General features: G+C 34.7%; 2 protein-coding genes across 6 annotated transcripts in view; one reads left to right on the plus strand and one right to left on the minus strand.

Moving 5' to 3' along the window:
* Positions 1 to 1,656, minus strand: part of barhl1b (BarH-like homeobox 1b) — a 43,794-nt gene extending 42,138 nt beyond the window's left edge. For 3 of the 4 annotated variants that reach the window (XM_048165339.1, XM_048165337.1, XM_048165340.1), the window contains exon 1: positions 1,458 to 1,650. The gene's annotated coding sequence lies outside the window, so the exon portion shown is untranslated. Of the gene's footprint in view, positions 1 to 1,457 lie in introns of all 4 variants that reach the window. The other variant, XM_048165338.1, reaches the window with a different exon arrangement.
* A 282-nt stretch (positions 1,657 to 1,938) lies between these two features.
* On the plus strand, positions 1,939 to 17,832 carry stom (stomatin). 2 transcript variants are annotated; one of them, XM_048165343.1, is made up of 8 exons: positions 1,939 to 2,158; positions 3,067 to 3,099; positions 3,477 to 3,586; positions 4,654 to 4,726; positions 9,642 to 9,724; positions 10,814 to 11,017; positions 12,113 to 12,247; positions 15,312 to 17,832. In XM_048165343.1, exons 1-8 carry the CDS (start codon positions 2,098 to 2,100, stop codon positions 15,498 to 15,500), a joined length of 888 nt encoding a protein of 295 aa, XP_048021300.1. In that variant the 5' UTR covers positions 1,939 to 2,097; the 3' UTR covers positions 15,501 to 17,832. The 2 variants fall into 2 exon arrangements, with proteins under 2 accessions (XP_048021300.1, XP_048021301.1); XM_048165344.1 differs by lacking the exon at positions 3,067 to 3,099 and having other exon boundaries at positions 1,942 to 2,158.
* The last annotated feature ends 1,338 nt before the right edge of the window (positions 17,833 to 19,170 follow it).

Consider the following 19,170-nt stretch of genomic DNA (forward strand, 5'->3'; position numbering starts at 1 on the left):
ATGAATTTCTTTCTTCTGCTGAACACAAAAGAAGATATTTTGAAGAAGGTTGGTAACAAAACAGTTGATGGACCCCATTGACTTCCATAATATTCCCCCCCCCCATACTACTTAGTTCACCCAAAAATGAAAATAAAGTCATTTATTACTCACCCTTATGTTGTTCCACACCTTTAAGGCCTTTGTTCATCTTCGGAACAGAAATTAAGATATTTTAGTTCCGATGTCTCAGTGAGGCCTGGATTCAAAGCAATGACATTTCCTCTCTCAAGATCCATTAAGGTACTAAAAACATATTTAAATCAGTTTATGTGAGTACAGTGGTTCAATATTAATATTATAAAGCGACGAGAATATTTTTGGTGTGCCAAAACAAATAACGACTTATCTAGTGATGGTCGATTTCAAAACACTGCTTCATTAAGCTTCGGAGCATTATGAATCTTTTGTGTCGATTCATGATTCGGATCGCGTGTAAAACCGCCAAACTGCTGAAATCATGTGACTTTGGCGCTCCGAACTGCTGATCCGACACAAAACACTCATAACGCTCTGAAGCTTCCTAAAGCAGTGTTTTGAAATCTGCCATCACTATATAAGTCGTTTTTTTTTTTTTTTTTTTTGGTGCACCAAAAATATTCTTGTCATTTTATAATATTAATATTGAACCACTGTACTCACATGAACTGATTTAAATATGTTTTTAGTACATTAATGGATCTTGAGAGAGGAAATGTCATTGCTGGCTATGTAGGCCGCACTGAGCCATCAGATTTTATCAAAAATATCTTAATTTGTGTTCAGAAGATGAACAAAGGTCTTAAAGGTGTGGAACGGCATGAGGGTGAGTAATAAATGACATTATTTTCATTTTTGGGTGAACTAAAGGGTTAGGCCTGATTGGTTGCCCATATTCTTCAAAATATCTTATTTTGTGTTCAGCAGAAGAGATAAATTCATACAGGTTAAGAATAATTCAAGGGTGAGTATATTATGACAGAATTTTCATTTTTGGGTAAACTATCCCTTTAATCTTACATATTATTGCCCTATACACATATATCTCTGTTCTAGATATTTTGGCATTTAATTTCGCAACTCGTCTGTTACCATCTCCTGAAATGCTTCTTTTAAAGAAGTTTGAATATAAACGCATGCTAATTGCTAATCGAATGAATGAAGAGTTATGAATAACAGCAATAAGCACATCACTCCACAACACTAGATGGTGTTGGTTGAGTCAGATTCTTTTCCATTGATTGGGAGGTCTCCTCCTCCTCCAGAGGGCGCAATGGGGCTCAGAAAGTCAAACATTATAAGCAACATTAAAATCTCATGGCGTTTTTACCAGAGAAAATGATTTAATAGCCTACACATATCACTTCCAACGAGTTGAAGGCGTTTCAAACGGTAATCCATCCCTGCATTCAACTCAAATGAGTTTTAAATGACCTTACCCCAATAATCTCAAATGACTGTGATTGGTCGATGGATTATAGTTGACAAATGATGGATAAATATAAATCTGTTGACTATGTATAGAGATAGAAACAATATATTTTACGTTAATTGCAAAATATGGAAAAATAAACAAACATGTTGGCTAAATACTTTGAAAACGTATGGTGACTGACTCTATCACATCATTTCTCAGACGCAAAAGACTTCTTTTGGCGCGAGTTCCTTGTTTCGATTCTCTGATTGGTGGAGATTTATCTGCAGAATTATGGGTTATGTAGTTTTTCACCAGGAATCCCGCTGTTGAACACGATTATATAAAAATGAGTAGAAATAATGCATACTGATAGTTTCAACAAAATTATACATCAGCGATTAACAACCTTCAAAGGCCTGTTTTCAATGTTTTATCGTTAAAAATATAATTCTACCCACTTCCGTTTTTAGGTCACAGATAACAGTAATGCCCGCCTACTCCACACTCCAGCCCAACCCCTTGCATTCAGAGGGGGGTTGAAGCGCACGTAGAGTCCGACATGTCCCGTGCTGAAACACATTACTGAGAAGCGATCTCCGACTGGAAGTGTTTTGAAGGTCTACTCCATATCAACCCTGAATAATTCAAAGATATCTCCTACAATGGAAGATGGCAGGGAAACAGCTGCAATGAGAGAGCAAGCAAGGAAGGATCGACAAATAGGTTGGCTACTATTGAATTATTAATATCACGTGTTTGCACCGTTGCGTGTGTTACATATACGCTGCATTCAGTTCACATAAAACGAATAAGCCATACTAAATATCTCTGTATATTGCCTTTAAAAAGAGAAAAAATGCATTAGAAAATATATAAACATTGGAAGCACGTCCATGCTTCCCCTTCATTTTCTTCAGGCTCTGTTATTATTGGTAGTGAAGCATGGGTGTGTCTCTTATTTTCTGTGCCAAACTGGGCAACAACAGGTGCTCATACCCCAGCAACGTTAAAATGAATCCTATAGCACTCCCCAAGAACTTCTATATTCATCAGAACAATGACCTGGTGTTTTGTTGTTTATTTTTTCAGGCCCTGAATTTATCTCGCAAAATAATGAAGGTATAATAATGTAAACATATGATGTAGTATAGTATAGTATGGTGTGATATAATAATAGTGTGGTGCAGTATAGTATGCTATAGTAAATGTAGTAAAATAAAACAAGAATGCATCTGCATTGCTTATAAATGTCTAGAATTTTCCTGATTATTTGTGTTCAACAACATTTGGAGTTGCTTGTCATCTTTAAGCAAAATTAAACATTATATTATTGTGCAACACTGGGTTTAATAGTTTAAGATTCAGTTCAGGAGTTTATTCAGATCATGTGACTGATGGTCAAAGATCTGGACTGTGATGATTTAATCATTCTACAATCACTGTCCTGCTCAGTAATCATATCCTTTGCATCCAATCTTATTTATCTCTCACTGTCCCTGCAGTTAATGTAATTTGCTCCGGATGTATTTGCATCTCCTAAAGAACACGTCTTATCCCTTATTGGTGCAAATGGACTTGTAGACTAATAGGCCACACATACAGTAGCCTCTTACAGTTACATTTCTCTGTAGATCGATGGTGTCACACAATTGATGATACTCCAGGTAGGTGTGATTTCAAAGCAAAGCCAGTTTCGCTTGTTTCTTAATTTTGATTTTAACTGTAGGGAAGCGTTCATTTGCTATGTGTGGTTTGGTTTTATTAATGTGGGTAGAATGGCAGCAATGAAAATATCTTATGTTCTCAATGTTGGTAATGTGCTGCTGAAGTCCCTTGATACATATGCAGACTACCACCACTCTAATGCATGCACTTCAGCTTGTAGCTAGAATATTGTGTTTTTGCATGTTTAAACTCGTGTAACCCGTCAGTTTTATGGGTTATGTTAGGGTAATGTGCATTAGTGTGTGACTTATTCTTATCTCTTTTTATAGTAATATAATGCAAGTTTATGCATAAGCATATTTATTTTGCCTTCCAGCCTTGGAGAACACAGACAGTGACATTGGCTTATGTGGATGGATCCTGGTGCTTTTCTCCATCCTGCTCACGTTGCTGACCCTGCCTCTTTCCATATGGATGTGCATTAAGGTACTTGGCGGTGGTCCTTTAATTAGTGGGATGTCATACGGATTGTGGTCAAGTGCGTTCATTTCCAGGCGGGGATGGCTCACCAGGACCCACAGCCTTTTGTTTCTGTAAATCTTTGTATATCGGGGTTCCCAAGGTCATTGAAATCCTAGGAAAATCTTTGATCTATAATTTATGGAAAAATATTTGAAAAAAAATAAATAAAAAAAATCTTAAAAATTCATGGAAAAAATATAAAATATTTAGGGGGATACACGTTTGTATTAAAATTCTGGGCAGGCCAATATTGAGAAGTTGATAATTATGTTCTGGCATTAAATGGACTATAATATAATGTAATGTAATATAATATAATATATAATGGAGAATAACATGTTTTAAATGCTACAAGTGAATTTAGACGTCACAACATTATAATGTAAAGTATATTAATTTTAAGTTTTGCTGAAGATTACATTTAACAATGTTAATAATTAATTATAAACATTATTAAATATTAAGTGAGCATTTACAGCAATGACAGCAAATGTAATCTAAATGTAAAAATAAGGGAAATGAGCATCTACAATTAAATATCTAGTTTTGACCGATACATCCCATATCAAATGATAAATAAAAATCTGCTATCAGCCAATATGATATCTATAGGTTGTGCATCCATAAAGCAATTCCTAGTTATGCACAACTCAGCAAATGCTTCATTAAATTGCCCTTCACCAGTGCCATCTCTATAACATGATTTTACAGTCCTTATTTGGAGGTTATGAACAGTTGGAAAAGAAATGAAAATTAATTGGTTGTAGGAACCCTAAAATATGTACTTTGTAAATAAATTTGGTTTTGACAACTGGCCCACCAAGAAGTAGTCTAACATTTTTTATGCGAAGTGAGAAGCCTTATCTTTATCATCTTTATTTTTATCTTTAAAATGGAGATGATGAAAGCATAATAAAAGTTGCCATTCAACATCTAAATGATGTAATTGGGAGGCCGTTTTACTTTCCGCTGTTTTAAACTGCTGTAATTTAGCTCTTTTTATGAGATAAAAATACTTCTTGTTCCTACAGATAGTGAAGGAATATGAAAGGGCAATTATCTTTCGTCTGGGACGCATTTTACGAGGAGGAGCCAAAGGACCAGGTAAAAGAAAAATCAATATCATTTGATCATTCTGATTTAATCAGCGCTGGTGGTTTAAGTGTTTCATGTGATAGTGATCTTGTCTGTAAACAGTGATCACACTTGTGTTGCTGTTGTGTGTGTGGTTAAAAGTGAATTTTTTTTAACTCTGCTTGTTTGCATTTGTGCTGTGGCTGTCCACCACAATCCCTGCTTGTCACAAGGCAAAAACAGGCTTGTGCTGCAGAGAAACAGAAGTGATCTGTTTGCATTTCTGCTGACCTGAGTAAACCACATTTTTTTTCAATGTCAGGATAGTTGAGGACGATACACATACACAAAAATGGACATTAAATAATTTTACCTTGCTTAATCATGAGCTTATATGATAGAAAAATTTATTATATTCAGGGAAATAGGCATTCATGAGACGCCCGAATAAGATCATATTACCTTGAAAGCATTACGTTTTATTTCAAGGGCACATAATGATCTTGCATAGTGATCTTTGCAGTTAGATAGTAATTGCTATATAAAAAGGTACTAAAATCTGAGGTTGTAATGTCAGGCTAGTCATACACCTCATAACCTGCTCTGTACTGTACTCTAGCCTTCTAAGTCATAAAAGTCATTTGACCAGATATCCGATAACCATCCATCTTTTTTTTGTGGCCCTGCTGCCATGGTGTCACATGTTTCATTGAAATTCTGGATCAGGTTTCACACAGTACTGTGGTCGCCCTGGTGATTATAGGATTTTCATGGAGGTTGATCTCAGTGACTGGATATATCTATAAAGTGTTATTTCACCCAAAAATGAAAATTTTGTCATTAATTACTCTCCCTCATGTCGTTCCACACTCGTAAGACCTTCGTTTACCTTCTAAACACAAATTAAGATATTTTTGATGAAATCTGAGCTGTATATGACCAAAGACTATAGAATAACACAAGACGTGTCACTCGTATTGTTTTGAATGGGAGAAAGTGTAACGCGCAATATGGCGGAATAAGTCCCGCCTTCTAAAGCCAAGAGCCAATCGCCGACTGGTAAAGTCATCACGTCACTTCAGCGGCCGTTAGAATCACCGGTTTCTATAGAAACAGTCAGACGCGCGCCTCCGAAGAGACGCGCATTTAGGTCTGCGCATGCGCATTAGCTTGATCCAGCCTGAAAAAATGCAGCTTTTTTGTCATGATTCGAGCGTTTAGAAACTAAATGTATGAGTTGGTTGTTGTTAGATTTCATTGGTGATTTCAAATATGAAATTTAATCATAAGGTTGGCGAACAGTTTTGGAGAATCTGATGTTTCCCCATTCAAAGAGATAGGAGCTGCATGATGCCCAGGATGCCCGAGAGGCGGTTCAAAGATGGCCGCCAAGTGAAATGACTTGTCTTAAAGGGACTTTGATATGACTCATCTATAGACAGCGATGTAACCCACACTTTCAAGGTTTCTTTTCAAGAAAGGTATTAAAGATATCGTTAAACAGTCGACGTGACTGCAGTGGTTCAACCTGAATTTTATTTAGTTTTTTTTGTGGGCCAAAAAAACAAAATAATGACTTTTCAACAATATCTATGGACTGATTTAAAAAAATCGTGCCCATATAGATACTGTTGAAAAGTTGTTATTGTGTTTTTTTTGGCGCACAAAAAGTATCCTTGTCACTTTATAATATTAAGATTGAACCAGTGAACTCACATGAACTGTTTCAAATATGTTTTTAGTACCTTTATGGACCTTGAGAGTTTGAATGGCTTTGCTCTCAATAGAGGCCTCACTGAGCCATCGGATTTCATCAAAAATATCTTAATTTGTGTTCCGAAGATTAACGAAGGTCTTACGGGTGTAGAACGACATGAGGGTGAGTAATAAATGACATTATTTTCATTTTTTGGTGAATTAACCCTTTAAGCTGCGCCCACATTTACTGTTGCTCTGTGAAATTTTGTGGGCAAAATACAGTCATTTCAGTATAGAAATCTGTGCGATCAGGACTTTTAATGTGAAGGCGGAGAAGTTCCCCATGCAGATTTCTGTCTTGTTCAAGTTGGTCACACACATTCACCACGTTTAACAATAGAAAGCTGCTAATTTTGAAAGTGACTTCTGTGTGAGAGCTGTGCTTCACACATCACTACACTATTTACAATAGACATGGGAACTTTTTTACATGTGAAATCTTTCTGAAATGTCACTAATGTGACTGTACCTTTAGATATGCTATTTTTGAAGAAATTTCAGATTAAAGTTTGAAAATGTCCCATTAAAGAGAGAGTTCGCCCAAAATGAAAATTCTGTCATCATTCACTCACACATAAGTTGTTCCCAACCTGTATAAAATTCTTTGTTCTGCTGAACACAAAGGAAGTTATTTTGAAGAATGTTTGTAACCAAACAGTGCTGGGGCACCATTAACTTCCATAGTATGGAAAAAAATGTATACATGCATCAGGTTTTTCGATGAGAAAGACTTCCGCAAAGGATACACCTGTGTATCCTCACTCATGTCTCCTCTGGAAGCTTCCTCACTCCTCGTTCCTCGCCTCCTCGTGGCGCAATTAGAGAATTGAGATGTCCTTCAGGATGGCTGAACTCAATCTGTTTCCGGGTCATAGGATGAAGGACGGAGGAGTGAGGAAACGAGGGATATTGAGAAGCACCCTAACTTACATTTCCTTTCAAAGTGTAACCAACATTGATGGCATCATTGAAATATTTGCATACTGCGGTTGCAATTGGTCTTCTTTTTTTTGCGTTTATTTGCATACTGAATTGTGACGGTTCTTAAATGTAAAAAAGGCAGTAGAATGTTGCATCCTGTGCAAAGCAGCAACAGGAAAAAAATTGTGATGCAGCTTTGATTCAGCTTTTCGTTTCGTTTAATTCAGCAAACCTAAGCTTACCTAAATTAAAACTGTTCTTTTACTGCTTTAGCAAACACTGATATTTCCTTTTAGGAAATTTAAATGTATTTGTTTAGTTAGAGTTAATGACACTAATCAGTGGCTGTGATTGTTGTTGTGTCTCTGGTGTGTATTGTTTATGCTGTGTTTTGGAATATGAATCCGCAGGGCTTTCCCTCCAGGAATGAACTTATGAGGGTAGTGTCTATTTTTAGAGTTAGTCCACCTACTTTATCCGTCTTATGCCCTAAAAGTCAACAGAGGCTTTTCATTGTGGACTTTCTTTATCAACTTTTTCGGGAGTTCTTTTTGAGGCAATATTTATTTTTCTTGATCGCTAAATGCCATTTATACTACAGTTTAGGCCTGAAAAGTAAGCTTGATTTCTTGGTTCTCTTTGAGGCTGCTGGGGTCTGTAAACAATCTGCAGTGGGCTCCTCCTCCATGGCTGTATTTAGGGTTGAATGTGAGTGGAATTTTACACAGTAGCATATAAACCTCTGAACAGACTGACAAATCCTGATGACTCTGGGAAAACTTTTTTTTCCCCTATTGCCTGTGTACAAGATTCAACATTGTACCGCCTTTTTTCTTTTAAGAACTGTCATGATTCAGTATGTATGTGAGACTATCTAACATATATATATATATATATATATATATATATATATATATATATATATATATATATATATATATATATATATATATATATATATATATATATATATATATATATATATATACAGTACAGTACAGTACAGTCCAGTCCAAAAGTTTGGAACCACTAAGATTTTTAATGTTTTTAAAAGAAGTTTCGTCTGCTCACCAAGGCTACATTTATTTAATTAAAAATACAGTAAAAAACAGTAATATTATGAAATATGATTACAATTTAAAATAACTGTGTACTATTTAAATATATTTGACAAAGTAATTTATTCCTGTGATGCAAAGCTGAATTTTCAGCATCGTTACTCCAGTCTTCAGTGTCACATGATCCTTCAGAAATCATTCTAATATGCTGATTTGCTGCTCAATAAACATTTATGATTATTTTCAATGTTGAAAACAGTTGTGTACTTTTTTTTCAGGATTCCTTGATGAATAGAAAGTTCAAAAGAACAGCATTTATCTGAAATACAAAGCTTCTGTAGCATTATACACTACCGTTCAAAAGTTTGGGGTCAGTAAGAATTTTTATTTGTATTTTTTTGAAAAGAAATTAAAGAAATGAATACTTTTATTCAGCAAGGATGCATTAAATCAATCAAAAGTGGCAGTAAAGACATTTATAATGTTACAAAAGATTAGATTTCAGATAAACACTGTTCTTTTGAACTTTCTATTCATCAAATAATCCTGAAAAAAAAATTGTACACAAATATTTTGTACAATTGTACACATTAAATGTTTCTTGAGCAGCAGATCAGCATATTAGAATGATTTCTGAAGGATCATGTGACACTGAAGACTGGAGTAATGATGCTGAAAATTCAGCTTTGCCATCACAGGAATAAATTACTTTGTGAAATATATTCAAATAGAAAACAGTTATTTTAAATTGTAATAATATTTCACAATATTACTGTTTTTTACTGTATTTTTAATTAAATAAATGTAGCCTTGGTGAGCGGACGAAACTTCTTTTAAAAACATTAAAAATCTTAGTGGTTCCAAACTTCTGGACTGTACTGTATATATGTATGTATGTGTATGTTAGTTATTACACAATAATGTTGTGTAGTATATGACTTCTTTCCATTATTCGGAAAATCTAATCCTATAAACTGCTGTTCATGTTCTGTACTGTAAAGCATTAAAGCAGATGCTAGTGTGATCATTCATTAAACACGTGAATGCAGTCAGCTGAATCCAGTTGGCGGGCATAGTGGTACTTGGTAGATTGCCAGTTGTGCACTTATTGAAGATTAGCTTTGTGTTACTAGGAGTTACTGATTATTATTAGTGTCTGCTGCTAGTGCCTTAAATCCCTTGTTGTATTTTTGTGTTTTCTCACACAGGTCTTTTTTTCATCTTGCCGTGCACAGACAGCTTTATCAATGTGGATATGCGTACCATCACCTTTGATATCCCCCCTCAGGAGGTGAGATCACATGCACACTAATCTTCAAGTTTAGCCTTTGTTTTAACCCATGAACACCATCAATTGAAAGGAGAAACATTTTATTTTTGTTAATATGTTAATACTTTTTCCACACAGTTTAATGTGCAGGCACTATAAGCAAGCCATTTGTAAGTTGACATCCCAAAATGTGGGTTGTTGGAGTTTTTGGGGAGCTTGTTCAATTTGTGCCACTAGTGGTGCAGAAATGACATATATTTAAAGGCAATGACAAATATTTAAATCCTTTAAAGACAATTGCCATATACACTACCGGTCATAAGTTTGGAATAATTATGATTTTTGAAAGTCTCTTAGGCTCACCAAGGCTGCATTTATTTGATCAAAAATACAGTACAACTGTAATATTGTGAAATATTATTACAATTTAAAATAAATGTTTTCTATTTTAATATATTTTAAAATATAATTTATTTCTGTGATGACAGAGCTGAATTTTTTATTCTTAATATCTTTCTTGAAACTGTTATATATTTCTTTTTCAGGATTCACTAATAAATAGAAAGTTTGAAAGAATGACATTTATTTGAAATCTTGTTACATTATAAATGTCTTTACTGTCACTTTTGATAAGTTTAATACATCCTTGTTAAATAAAATATATATTTTTAAAATCTATCTACCTCAAGCTTTTGAAACGTTTGGAAGTGTATCACGGTTTCCAGAAAAATATTAAACAGCACAAGTGTTTTCAACATTGATAATAAAAAGAAATGTTACTTGAGCATCAAATCAGCATATTAGAATGATTTCTGAAGGATCATGTGACACTGAAGACTGAAGTAAGGGCTGCTGAAATGGTAGCTTTGCATCACAGGAATACATTACATTTTAAAATATATTTAAATTGTAATATTATTTCACAATATTACTTTTTTTTTAACTGTATTTTGAAATGCAGCCTTGGTGAGCATAAGAGATTTCTTTCAAACAAAAAAAAAAATCTTAATTTTTCCAACCTTTTAACCAGTAGTATAGTTTTGAAGTTGTTTTTCATGTGTTTCACCCTGATGATGTTTTTGATTAAATGGCCTGTGTGCTTCCTCATAGGTGCTGACAAAGGACTCTGTGACAGTGAGTGTAGATGGTGTCGTTTACTACCGTGTTCAAAACGCAACACTGGCAGTAGCCAACATCACCAATGCTGATGCGGCCACTCGTCTGTTGGCACAGACCACCCTGAGGAATGTGCTGGGTACAAAGAACCTATCAGAGATCCTGTCTGACCGTGAAGAAATCGCCCATAGTATGCAGGTATCGCATTAAACACATACAGACATTGTAAAAACAAGAGTTATAGTTTTTTAAAAGAACTGATCACCCAAAAAATTAAAATTGGAGCTTAATCAAATTGATTTCAGCTAGACCTAATTCAAGCAGACATTGCATGTCTTCAGGCAGTGCTGTCATCAGAGCTCAGCCGAGATGCTGACATATCTAGCTTGACTTCCTCAGTTTGCACGTGACTCGATGTTCGCTCATTCCATCAGACATCCTTTAAAAAAATATGGTGAACATTCTTAATGGCAGGACCACTTAGCACAGAGCTCAAAATTCTGAGGAGCATGGGGCTTTAAAGGATTAGTTCACTTTCAAATGAAAATTACCCCAAGCTTTACTCACCGTCAAGCCATCATAGGTGTATATAACTTTCTTCTGATGAACATAATCGGACATATATTAATAAATATCCTGATGCATCCAAGCTTTATAATGGCGGTGAGCGGGATCAATGAGTTTGAGCTGAAGAAAGTGTCTCCATCCACATCCATTCATCATAAACGTACTCCACACAGCTCCAGGGGGTTAATAAAGGCCTTCTGAATCAAAGCGGTGTTTTTATAAAAAAAAAAAAATCTTTCTTTCTTATGAAGAAAGTGTAAAACTCTCACAGTTCAAAAAGCTTACGCTATGTCCTATGCCTTACCTCAACTGACGTGACGCCAGTTTATTTTTTTTCTGTAATTTGAATACGGAAGGCGGTCTGGTGGAAGCTAGATATTTTACTTCATAACTTGTTAAATATGGAAAAAAACCTTTTTACAAAAACGCATCGCATCGCTTCAGAAGGCCTTTATTAACCCCCTGGAGCCATGTGGAATATGTTTATGATGGATGGATGTGGATGGAAGCACTTTCTTCAGCTCAAACTCATTGATCCCACTGCTATTATAAAGCTTGGATGCGTCAGGATATTTATTAATATATCTCCGATTGTGTTCATCAGAAAAAAAGAAAGTCAAACACAACTAGGATAGAGGGTGAAGGTGAATAAAGCTTTGGGTAATTTTCATTTGAAAGTGAACTAATCCTTTTTTGTTTTTTGATTGCCTTGTTTTTTTTCCTCAGTCCTCACTAGATGATGCCACAGATGACTGGGGTATTAAAGTGGAACGTGTGGAGATTAAGGATGTCAAACTGCCCCTGCAGCTCCAGAGGGCCATGGCGGCCGAGGCTGAAGCGTCCAGAGAGGCCAGAGCTAAGGTAACGTGCTTTTGATATGTAGTAAGGGCCAAGGGTCAGAAAGAGGATTAAAAATTATATGAAACCAAATCAGGACTGTTTTTAATGCCTTGCCTAACATTATAAGTAGACTTAAGGGAAAGAATTGGTATTATCTAATGCAGTGACATTCATTCATTACAAATGTGGTTGAACTGTTTAAATAAATACTTTTTTTTAAAATACTGTTTGTAGTCTTAGAAAGACTTATAATAATTATACTTTTTGAAAAAATAATTTAAAAAAAAACAAATTATTTTATTAATTATTTTAACTAAATAAGATAATCATATCTATAATAATAATTTTGTGTTTACATAATATATTTGTGTACTGTGTATATTTACTATGTATATATAAATAGACACACATACATGTATATAATTAAGAAATATATATATATATATATATATATATATATATATATATATATATATATATATATATATATATATATATATATATATATATATATATATATATATATATATATATATATATACAGTGGGTACGGAAAGTATTCAGACCCCCTTAAATTTTTCACTCTTTGTTATATTGCAGTCATTTGCTAAAATCATTTGTTCATTTTTTTTTCCTCATTAATGTACACACAGCACCCCATATTGACAGAAAAACACAGAATTGTTGACATTTTTGCAGATTTATTAAAAGAGAAAAACTGAAATATCGCATGGTCCTAAGTATTCAGACCCTTTGCTCAGTATTTAGTAGAAGCACCCTTTTGATCTAATACAGCCATGAGTCTTTTTGGGAAAGATGCAACAAGTTTTTCACACCTCATTTTTAGGTCTCTCCAGAGATGCTCAATTGGGTTTAAGTCAGGGCTCTGGCTGGGCCATTCAAGTACAGTCACGGAGTTGTTGTGAATCCACTCCTTCGTTACTTTAGCTGTGTGCTTAGGGTCATTGTCTTGTTGGAAGGTAAACCTTCGGCCCAGTCTGAGGTCCTGAGCACTCTGTAGAAGGTTTTCATCCAGGATATCCCTGTACTTGGCCGCATTCATCTTTCCCTCGATTGCAGCCAGTCGTCCTGTCCCTGCAGCTGAAAAACACCCCCACAGCATGATGCTGCCACCACCACCAGGTTACCATTTTTGTAACCTTGGCCAGATCTGTGCCTTGCCACAATTCTGTCTCTGAGCTCTTCAGGCAGTTCCTTTGACCTCATGATTCTCATTTGCTCTGACATGCACTGTGAGCTGTAAGGTCTTATATAGACAGGTGTGTGGCTTTCCTAATCAAGTCCAATCAGTATAATCAAACACAGCTGGACTCAAATGAAGGTGTAGACCCATCTCAAGGATGATCAGAAGAAATGGACAGCACCTGAGTTAAATATATGAGTGTCACAGCAAAGGGTCTGAATACTTAGGACCATGTGATATTTCAGTTTTTCTTTTTTTAATAAATCTGCAAAAATGTCAACAATTCTGTGTTTTTCTGTCAATATGGGGTGCTGTGTGTACATTAATGAGGGAAAAAAAAAAAAATAATATATATATATATATATATATATATATATATATATATATATATATATATATATATATATATATATATATATATATATATATATATATATATATATATATATATATATATATATATTTCTTATATTATGTAAACACAAACTTTTATTATAGATGCGATTAACCGCGATTAATCGTTTGAAAGCACTAAATATTATATATAAATTATAATAAACACATTAAATTAATCGAAAGTGACAGTAAAGACATTTATAACATTACAAAAGATTTCTAATTCAAACAAATGCTGTTCTTTTGAAATTTCTATTCTGCAAGGAATCTTGAAAATGTATCATGGTCTCCACAAAATTAAAAGAATAATGTTTATCAAGCTATATAGTGCAGATCACTAAAAGTCTGATGTACCATTTTTCTTTATTACCCACACTCTCACATACACACACAAAAGATACATTAGAATGTTCATTATATGTATGGATTTTGCTGGCAAACACATATTATTCATCCTTCACCATTCTGAGGCAAGACCACCGCAATACTCTCATTGAAACCAGGAAGTGACAACTCCTTTCCTGTTTCCACTAATTTATCCGTTGATTTATGTGAGAGTCTGTATTTTGGCATTTCCAGCTATATGCTTGGCTAACCTCTTCTGTGTGCAATAGAAGATGCCCCCCTTAAAAATGTACACAAGCTCTCAGAAGAACATGGGAAAGGAAGTTTAATGAGTTTATTTTTGGTGCACAATTACTCTTCAGTGCTTAGTTCAGATACAAGTATGTTTTCTTCAAATCAATGCCCCTGCCTTCATCAACCACACAGCGAGAAGTGGGAAACCACTGACCTGGTTAGTAAAAGTATAAACGGTAGCTCTTTGCATCAACTAAATGAGAAGATATAGTAACGTACAGCAGTGCTTCTCATCTGACCCTATTTTGCACAAATTCATTTCTCACTTAATAGAAATACATTTATATTTAAATATTAGCCAGATGCCCGTGTGGACAAGTTGTGTGGCATAACTTTATCCTCAAAAATGATGCAAGACAAAAATAAATGTAATTCAAGCTATATTAAATAGAGGTTTACTTGCATTGCAAAATAAACACAGTTTGTTCCAACCAAAAATTGTTTTGTGAAACCATTAAAATACATTTAGAAACATTTACAGAATTTGTGCATTTAAAAATGTTACAATTTTAATAATTGTAAATATTTTTCTTTAAATAATATTACATATTGTTCTACCTATAAATTTTGTGGTAAAATTAATAATGTTTTGACATTATGTTTCCAATTTTTGCTAAATAATTTGGTGCTGTATTGGGTCATCGCTTGATGTCCCAACGCACAATCTGGGCCATAAAGCAAAACCACTTGAGCTGATTATGACTCAAGGTATGACTTAAAAGGGCAAAAAGTGGGCGTCAATTTGAAATTGGTTTCAAGGGTTGGAAGTTTGGTGCGGTATACAAGGTTTGCAAAAATAAACACGCACATGGTTTTTTCTTCACACCTCCTCTTTCCTATCGGTAGGTGATAGCCGCAGAGGGAGAAATGAATGCATCACGGGCACTGAAGGAGGCATCTCTGGTGATCGCGGAGTCTCCCTCAGCTTTGCAGCTGCGCTACCTCCAGACCCTCAACACCATCGCAGCCGAGAAGAACTCCACCATCATTTTCCCCCTGCCCATCGACATGATGCAGTCCTTCCTGAAGCACTGAACTAAGAGCCACATAAAGCCACCTACAAACCCACACAAATACACACATACTGCTGCATCCATGCAGAAATTAACAGACTGACGTTACATAATATGCACTCATGTGAGTATAATGTACAGCGGGGTCTGGAAGTCTGAGACCACATTGAAATCTGCTATTAAAGGTGCAGTAAGCAATTTCTGAGAAACACTGTTGATATTTGAAATCGTCTCTCTCCTCCCCCATTATGAGTGGACACGCCCCCTGCAGCTGATTTGCTACAAGTGCGTTGTGGCACTCACTCTGATCCACTTTCAACAGTGTTTCTCAGAGCCCGTCCACACGGAGACGCATTTAGCTGTATATGTAAAAATTTTGTATCGTATCGGCATTTCGCCAAGATGGATCCGGCATTTTGGGAACCTGAAACTGCTTACATTTTTGAAACTGGTTCCCAAAGTGGATAAATCGACACCCTTGCGTTTTCGTGTTTACAGCCAATCCATATATTTCGTGAAACGATGATGTCATCACCCCACATTTCGACCCCTCGACTCGCATGCTCCAAGTCTTCTTCTCCATTTTTAGTGTATCTCTGTGGCAGAATTAAAGTGCCACATACTGGTCTGGCATGTAACCTACATCGTTTTGAGTCGGTTTCAGTGGTTTCGTATGTACGCTGATATTTCTTGAGACGATGCTCTGCTTACGGAATTTTTTTTTTTTTTTTAGAACAAGGGAAAAAAAGATTGGATAGGGAAAGCTATGGCTTTGTGTGGATGTGGCCTCAGAAATCACTTACTGCACCTTTTAAAATCCTGAACATTTAATGATTTTTGAAAATCTAAAACTAAGAAACATTATTACGTGAAAAGAAGAAGAAATGTTTAAGTTTCGAGGACACTAATCAAATAAGCAAACTGGTGATCATGTGACTCTGTCAGATGTTCAAGATTCGCTTTGGATCATTTTAAATCATGCACACAAATTTGTGGAGTTCATGCAGCTTGAGTGCTGCTGTTATAGCAAAATACAGATAAATTCTGAAATTCATCTACATTTTTCAATATCATATATTAGAAAATGCAAAATATACAGATTTTCACTAGTGATCTCAGACTTTTGCAACCCACTGTACATACACCACATACACACTCAGAGCTGTTTTTTGATGTATGATCAGTAAGATGTTCCAAGTAAAAACCTCTGTCTGAAGGATATCTGATACAGCTAAAGAATAATAAAGTCATAAAATCATTTTGAGCCCCTGACTCCCCCAAAAAAGCTTTGTTTTAAACTTTTTTTTCATGCATGTTTTTCATACCAAAAATTTGGACTTGGAGTGAATAGGCTTTGCAAATTGAAATTATTATCGCTTACAATTTCTGTAGTAGTTAAAAGGATAGTACAGCGATACAGGCCAGACCTGGTTGATCTTTTAGACATTGATTATCGCAGTGTGTGGTTTGCCTTTTTTGGTTGATAGTTTATGGAACATCTCCTGGTCATATGAGTGCATGTGCTTGTGTGTTTTTCAAGCATGTGTAACTAATCTGCTTGATTGCCAAATAGATTACAAACCGCCTAAAGGTATATTTGGATAGTATCAGATGTCAAGACATGAAACTGACAGCAGTGCTTATTGTGCCTATACCAGTTTTTCTCGCTTTCTCAAACCTTTATTAATGCTGACCATCAATGTATAAAAGCCTTAAGCCATATCCATTTCAATTTCTGAATCAATATTTCCAGGTTTACATGATGTTGGTTGATTTTTAAAACCATAATGCATTAGAGATCTAGCATTTATACATCCATTTCCTATCACATTAATATTTTATCACTTGATTTTACAAATCTTCTATCTTAGTATTTTGTCTGCCAGACATTTTCATGCATGTAATATATATATTTTTTATAATATCGAACTGCAGCTGAAAACAAATTAAGGTTATAGAGGTCAATGTTTGTGTTTGTGATGACTGTATTTGCTGCTTCAAATATCAGAGGATGGAATTACAGACTCGACAAAGATGTGAATGACTTGCAGTGCTGCTTAAGACTATATTTCTCAAATATTTGTATTTTCATCCTGTATCAGTCTCAATTCTATCTATCTATCTATATATATAATTCTTTATTCTGTCGTTTAACTGATTTATGTTTAATATCACATGTTGTTTTTGCCAGCTCACTTTTATGTACATTGTATTATTGAATTATTTTAATTTGCACTGCATTTTTATGCATTTCATATTTTTTCATGTGTGACTGTCCCGTTCTCTAAGCAAGTCATATTGTGTAGTGTCATCTTTCTCATGACTTAAAAGTACATAAACTCTTCACTTTTAAACAAAGTGTTGTTATTTTCCTGTTAGAAACCTATTAAGATTGTCGTTGCTTAAATCAATCTTTGAAAAACACTCAGGAAACCTTTATGGGGTTGCGGTTCTTTATTGTATAAGCAGTAAAACTTATTTATTTCAGGTACATAAGGATTTGAGAAGGCAGCATCGTCTGGAATAACCCTTCTAAAGAAGTTGCTATATGAGAGAATGCATTTTGTGGGCTTTTGTACACCATCTTTAGGCAGTTAACTGACCCAATTATGTTAGGCTAATAATTATCTAATCAACAACCCCAACAAATAAACAGAAGGCCATCTTTTTCCATTCAGTCATACTATTGCATACTAATAAGCCCTCATAGAAAAACAACCAGATATGCAACCAATAACAAGACAGGCTTTTCCACACCAACATTCACTATACTGGCACATAAAACTGTAATGCAGATTTGATTATGGCTGAGCTAGAAATCCACTTACATCTTCAACATATGGAATCCTAAACTTTGATATTTCAAATCTAAATTGAGACAATGGGAATGTCTTAGATAAGAGGCAGTATTAGGTAAGTTTCTTTGAAAAAAGTCTTGCAGCGCCCTCTGCATGTAGATGGATGTAATTGCTCGCTTAGAATGACCATGGCTGTGTTTGGAATTAATAAAAGCGTACTACTTACTGAATACTGCTCAGTATGTACTGTAGAAAACATTTTACAGTATTTCACTTTAGTTTAATTTTTAGTTAATTTTTGTTTAATGTTTTTGTTTTGTGCTTTTGTCACAAGTTTTTGTTCTATTTTAAATTAATTCATTTTACTTCAGTTTTAGTTTTTACTTATTTTCAGTTAGTCATTTTAGTACTTCAACAAACTAAATAAAAATATTATTGAAATTAAAAACTATATTGAAATGTTGACTTGGCAACTAACTGAAGTTTGTTTATCTAATATTTATATAATAAGATTATATTTCAGTTTTATTTTCATTAGTTAACAATTTGTAACAGTTTTAGTTAATCATAATAACCTGGAGTGCACTGCATTGTGGAATACGATGTTCCACACAGCATGCTATGTAATAGGTTATCTGGGTATGCATCCAAAAAAAAAAAAGAGCATACTGTATACACACTGCAGAAATAGGATGAGTAGTATGCTAGTTTACCATTTCAAACACAGTCAGTGACTGAATTCCTGAGTTTAGGATGGAATAGATGTGAAAACCTCATATCTAGGTTACAGTTAGATCAGTATTTTAGATATATAAATATCTAAATTTAAAACACTAAACTAGTGTTGGTAGTAAACTCTTAAAACTGGTTACATTAAAAAAAAAAAAAAAAAAA

The sequence above is a fragment of the Megalobrama amblycephala genome, linkage group LG18 (assembly GCF_018812025.1).
Source record: "Megalobrama amblycephala isolate DHTTF-2021 linkage group LG18, ASM1881202v1, whole genome shotgun sequence".
Classification (NCBI taxonomy): Eukaryota; Metazoa; Chordata; class Actinopteri; order Cypriniformes; family Xenocyprididae; genus Megalobrama; species Megalobrama amblycephala.

What these genes read in the sequence shown, in the direction of transcription:
- stom (XM_048165343.1), top strand. Translation starts at nt 2,098, where the DNA reads ATGGAAGATGGCAGGGAAACAGCTGCAATGAGAGAGCAAGCAAGGAAG. An exon ending in AGGAGGAGCCAAAGGACCAG is followed by an intron (nt 4,727 to 9,641) that starts GTAAAAGAAAAA and finishes TTTCTCACACAG; the next exon opens with GTCTTTTTTTCATCTTGCCG. An exon ending in TTGATATCCCCCCTCAGGAG is followed by an intron (nt 9,725 to 10,813) that starts GTGAGATCACAT and finishes GCTTCCTCATAG; the next exon opens with GTGCTGACAAAGGACTCTGT.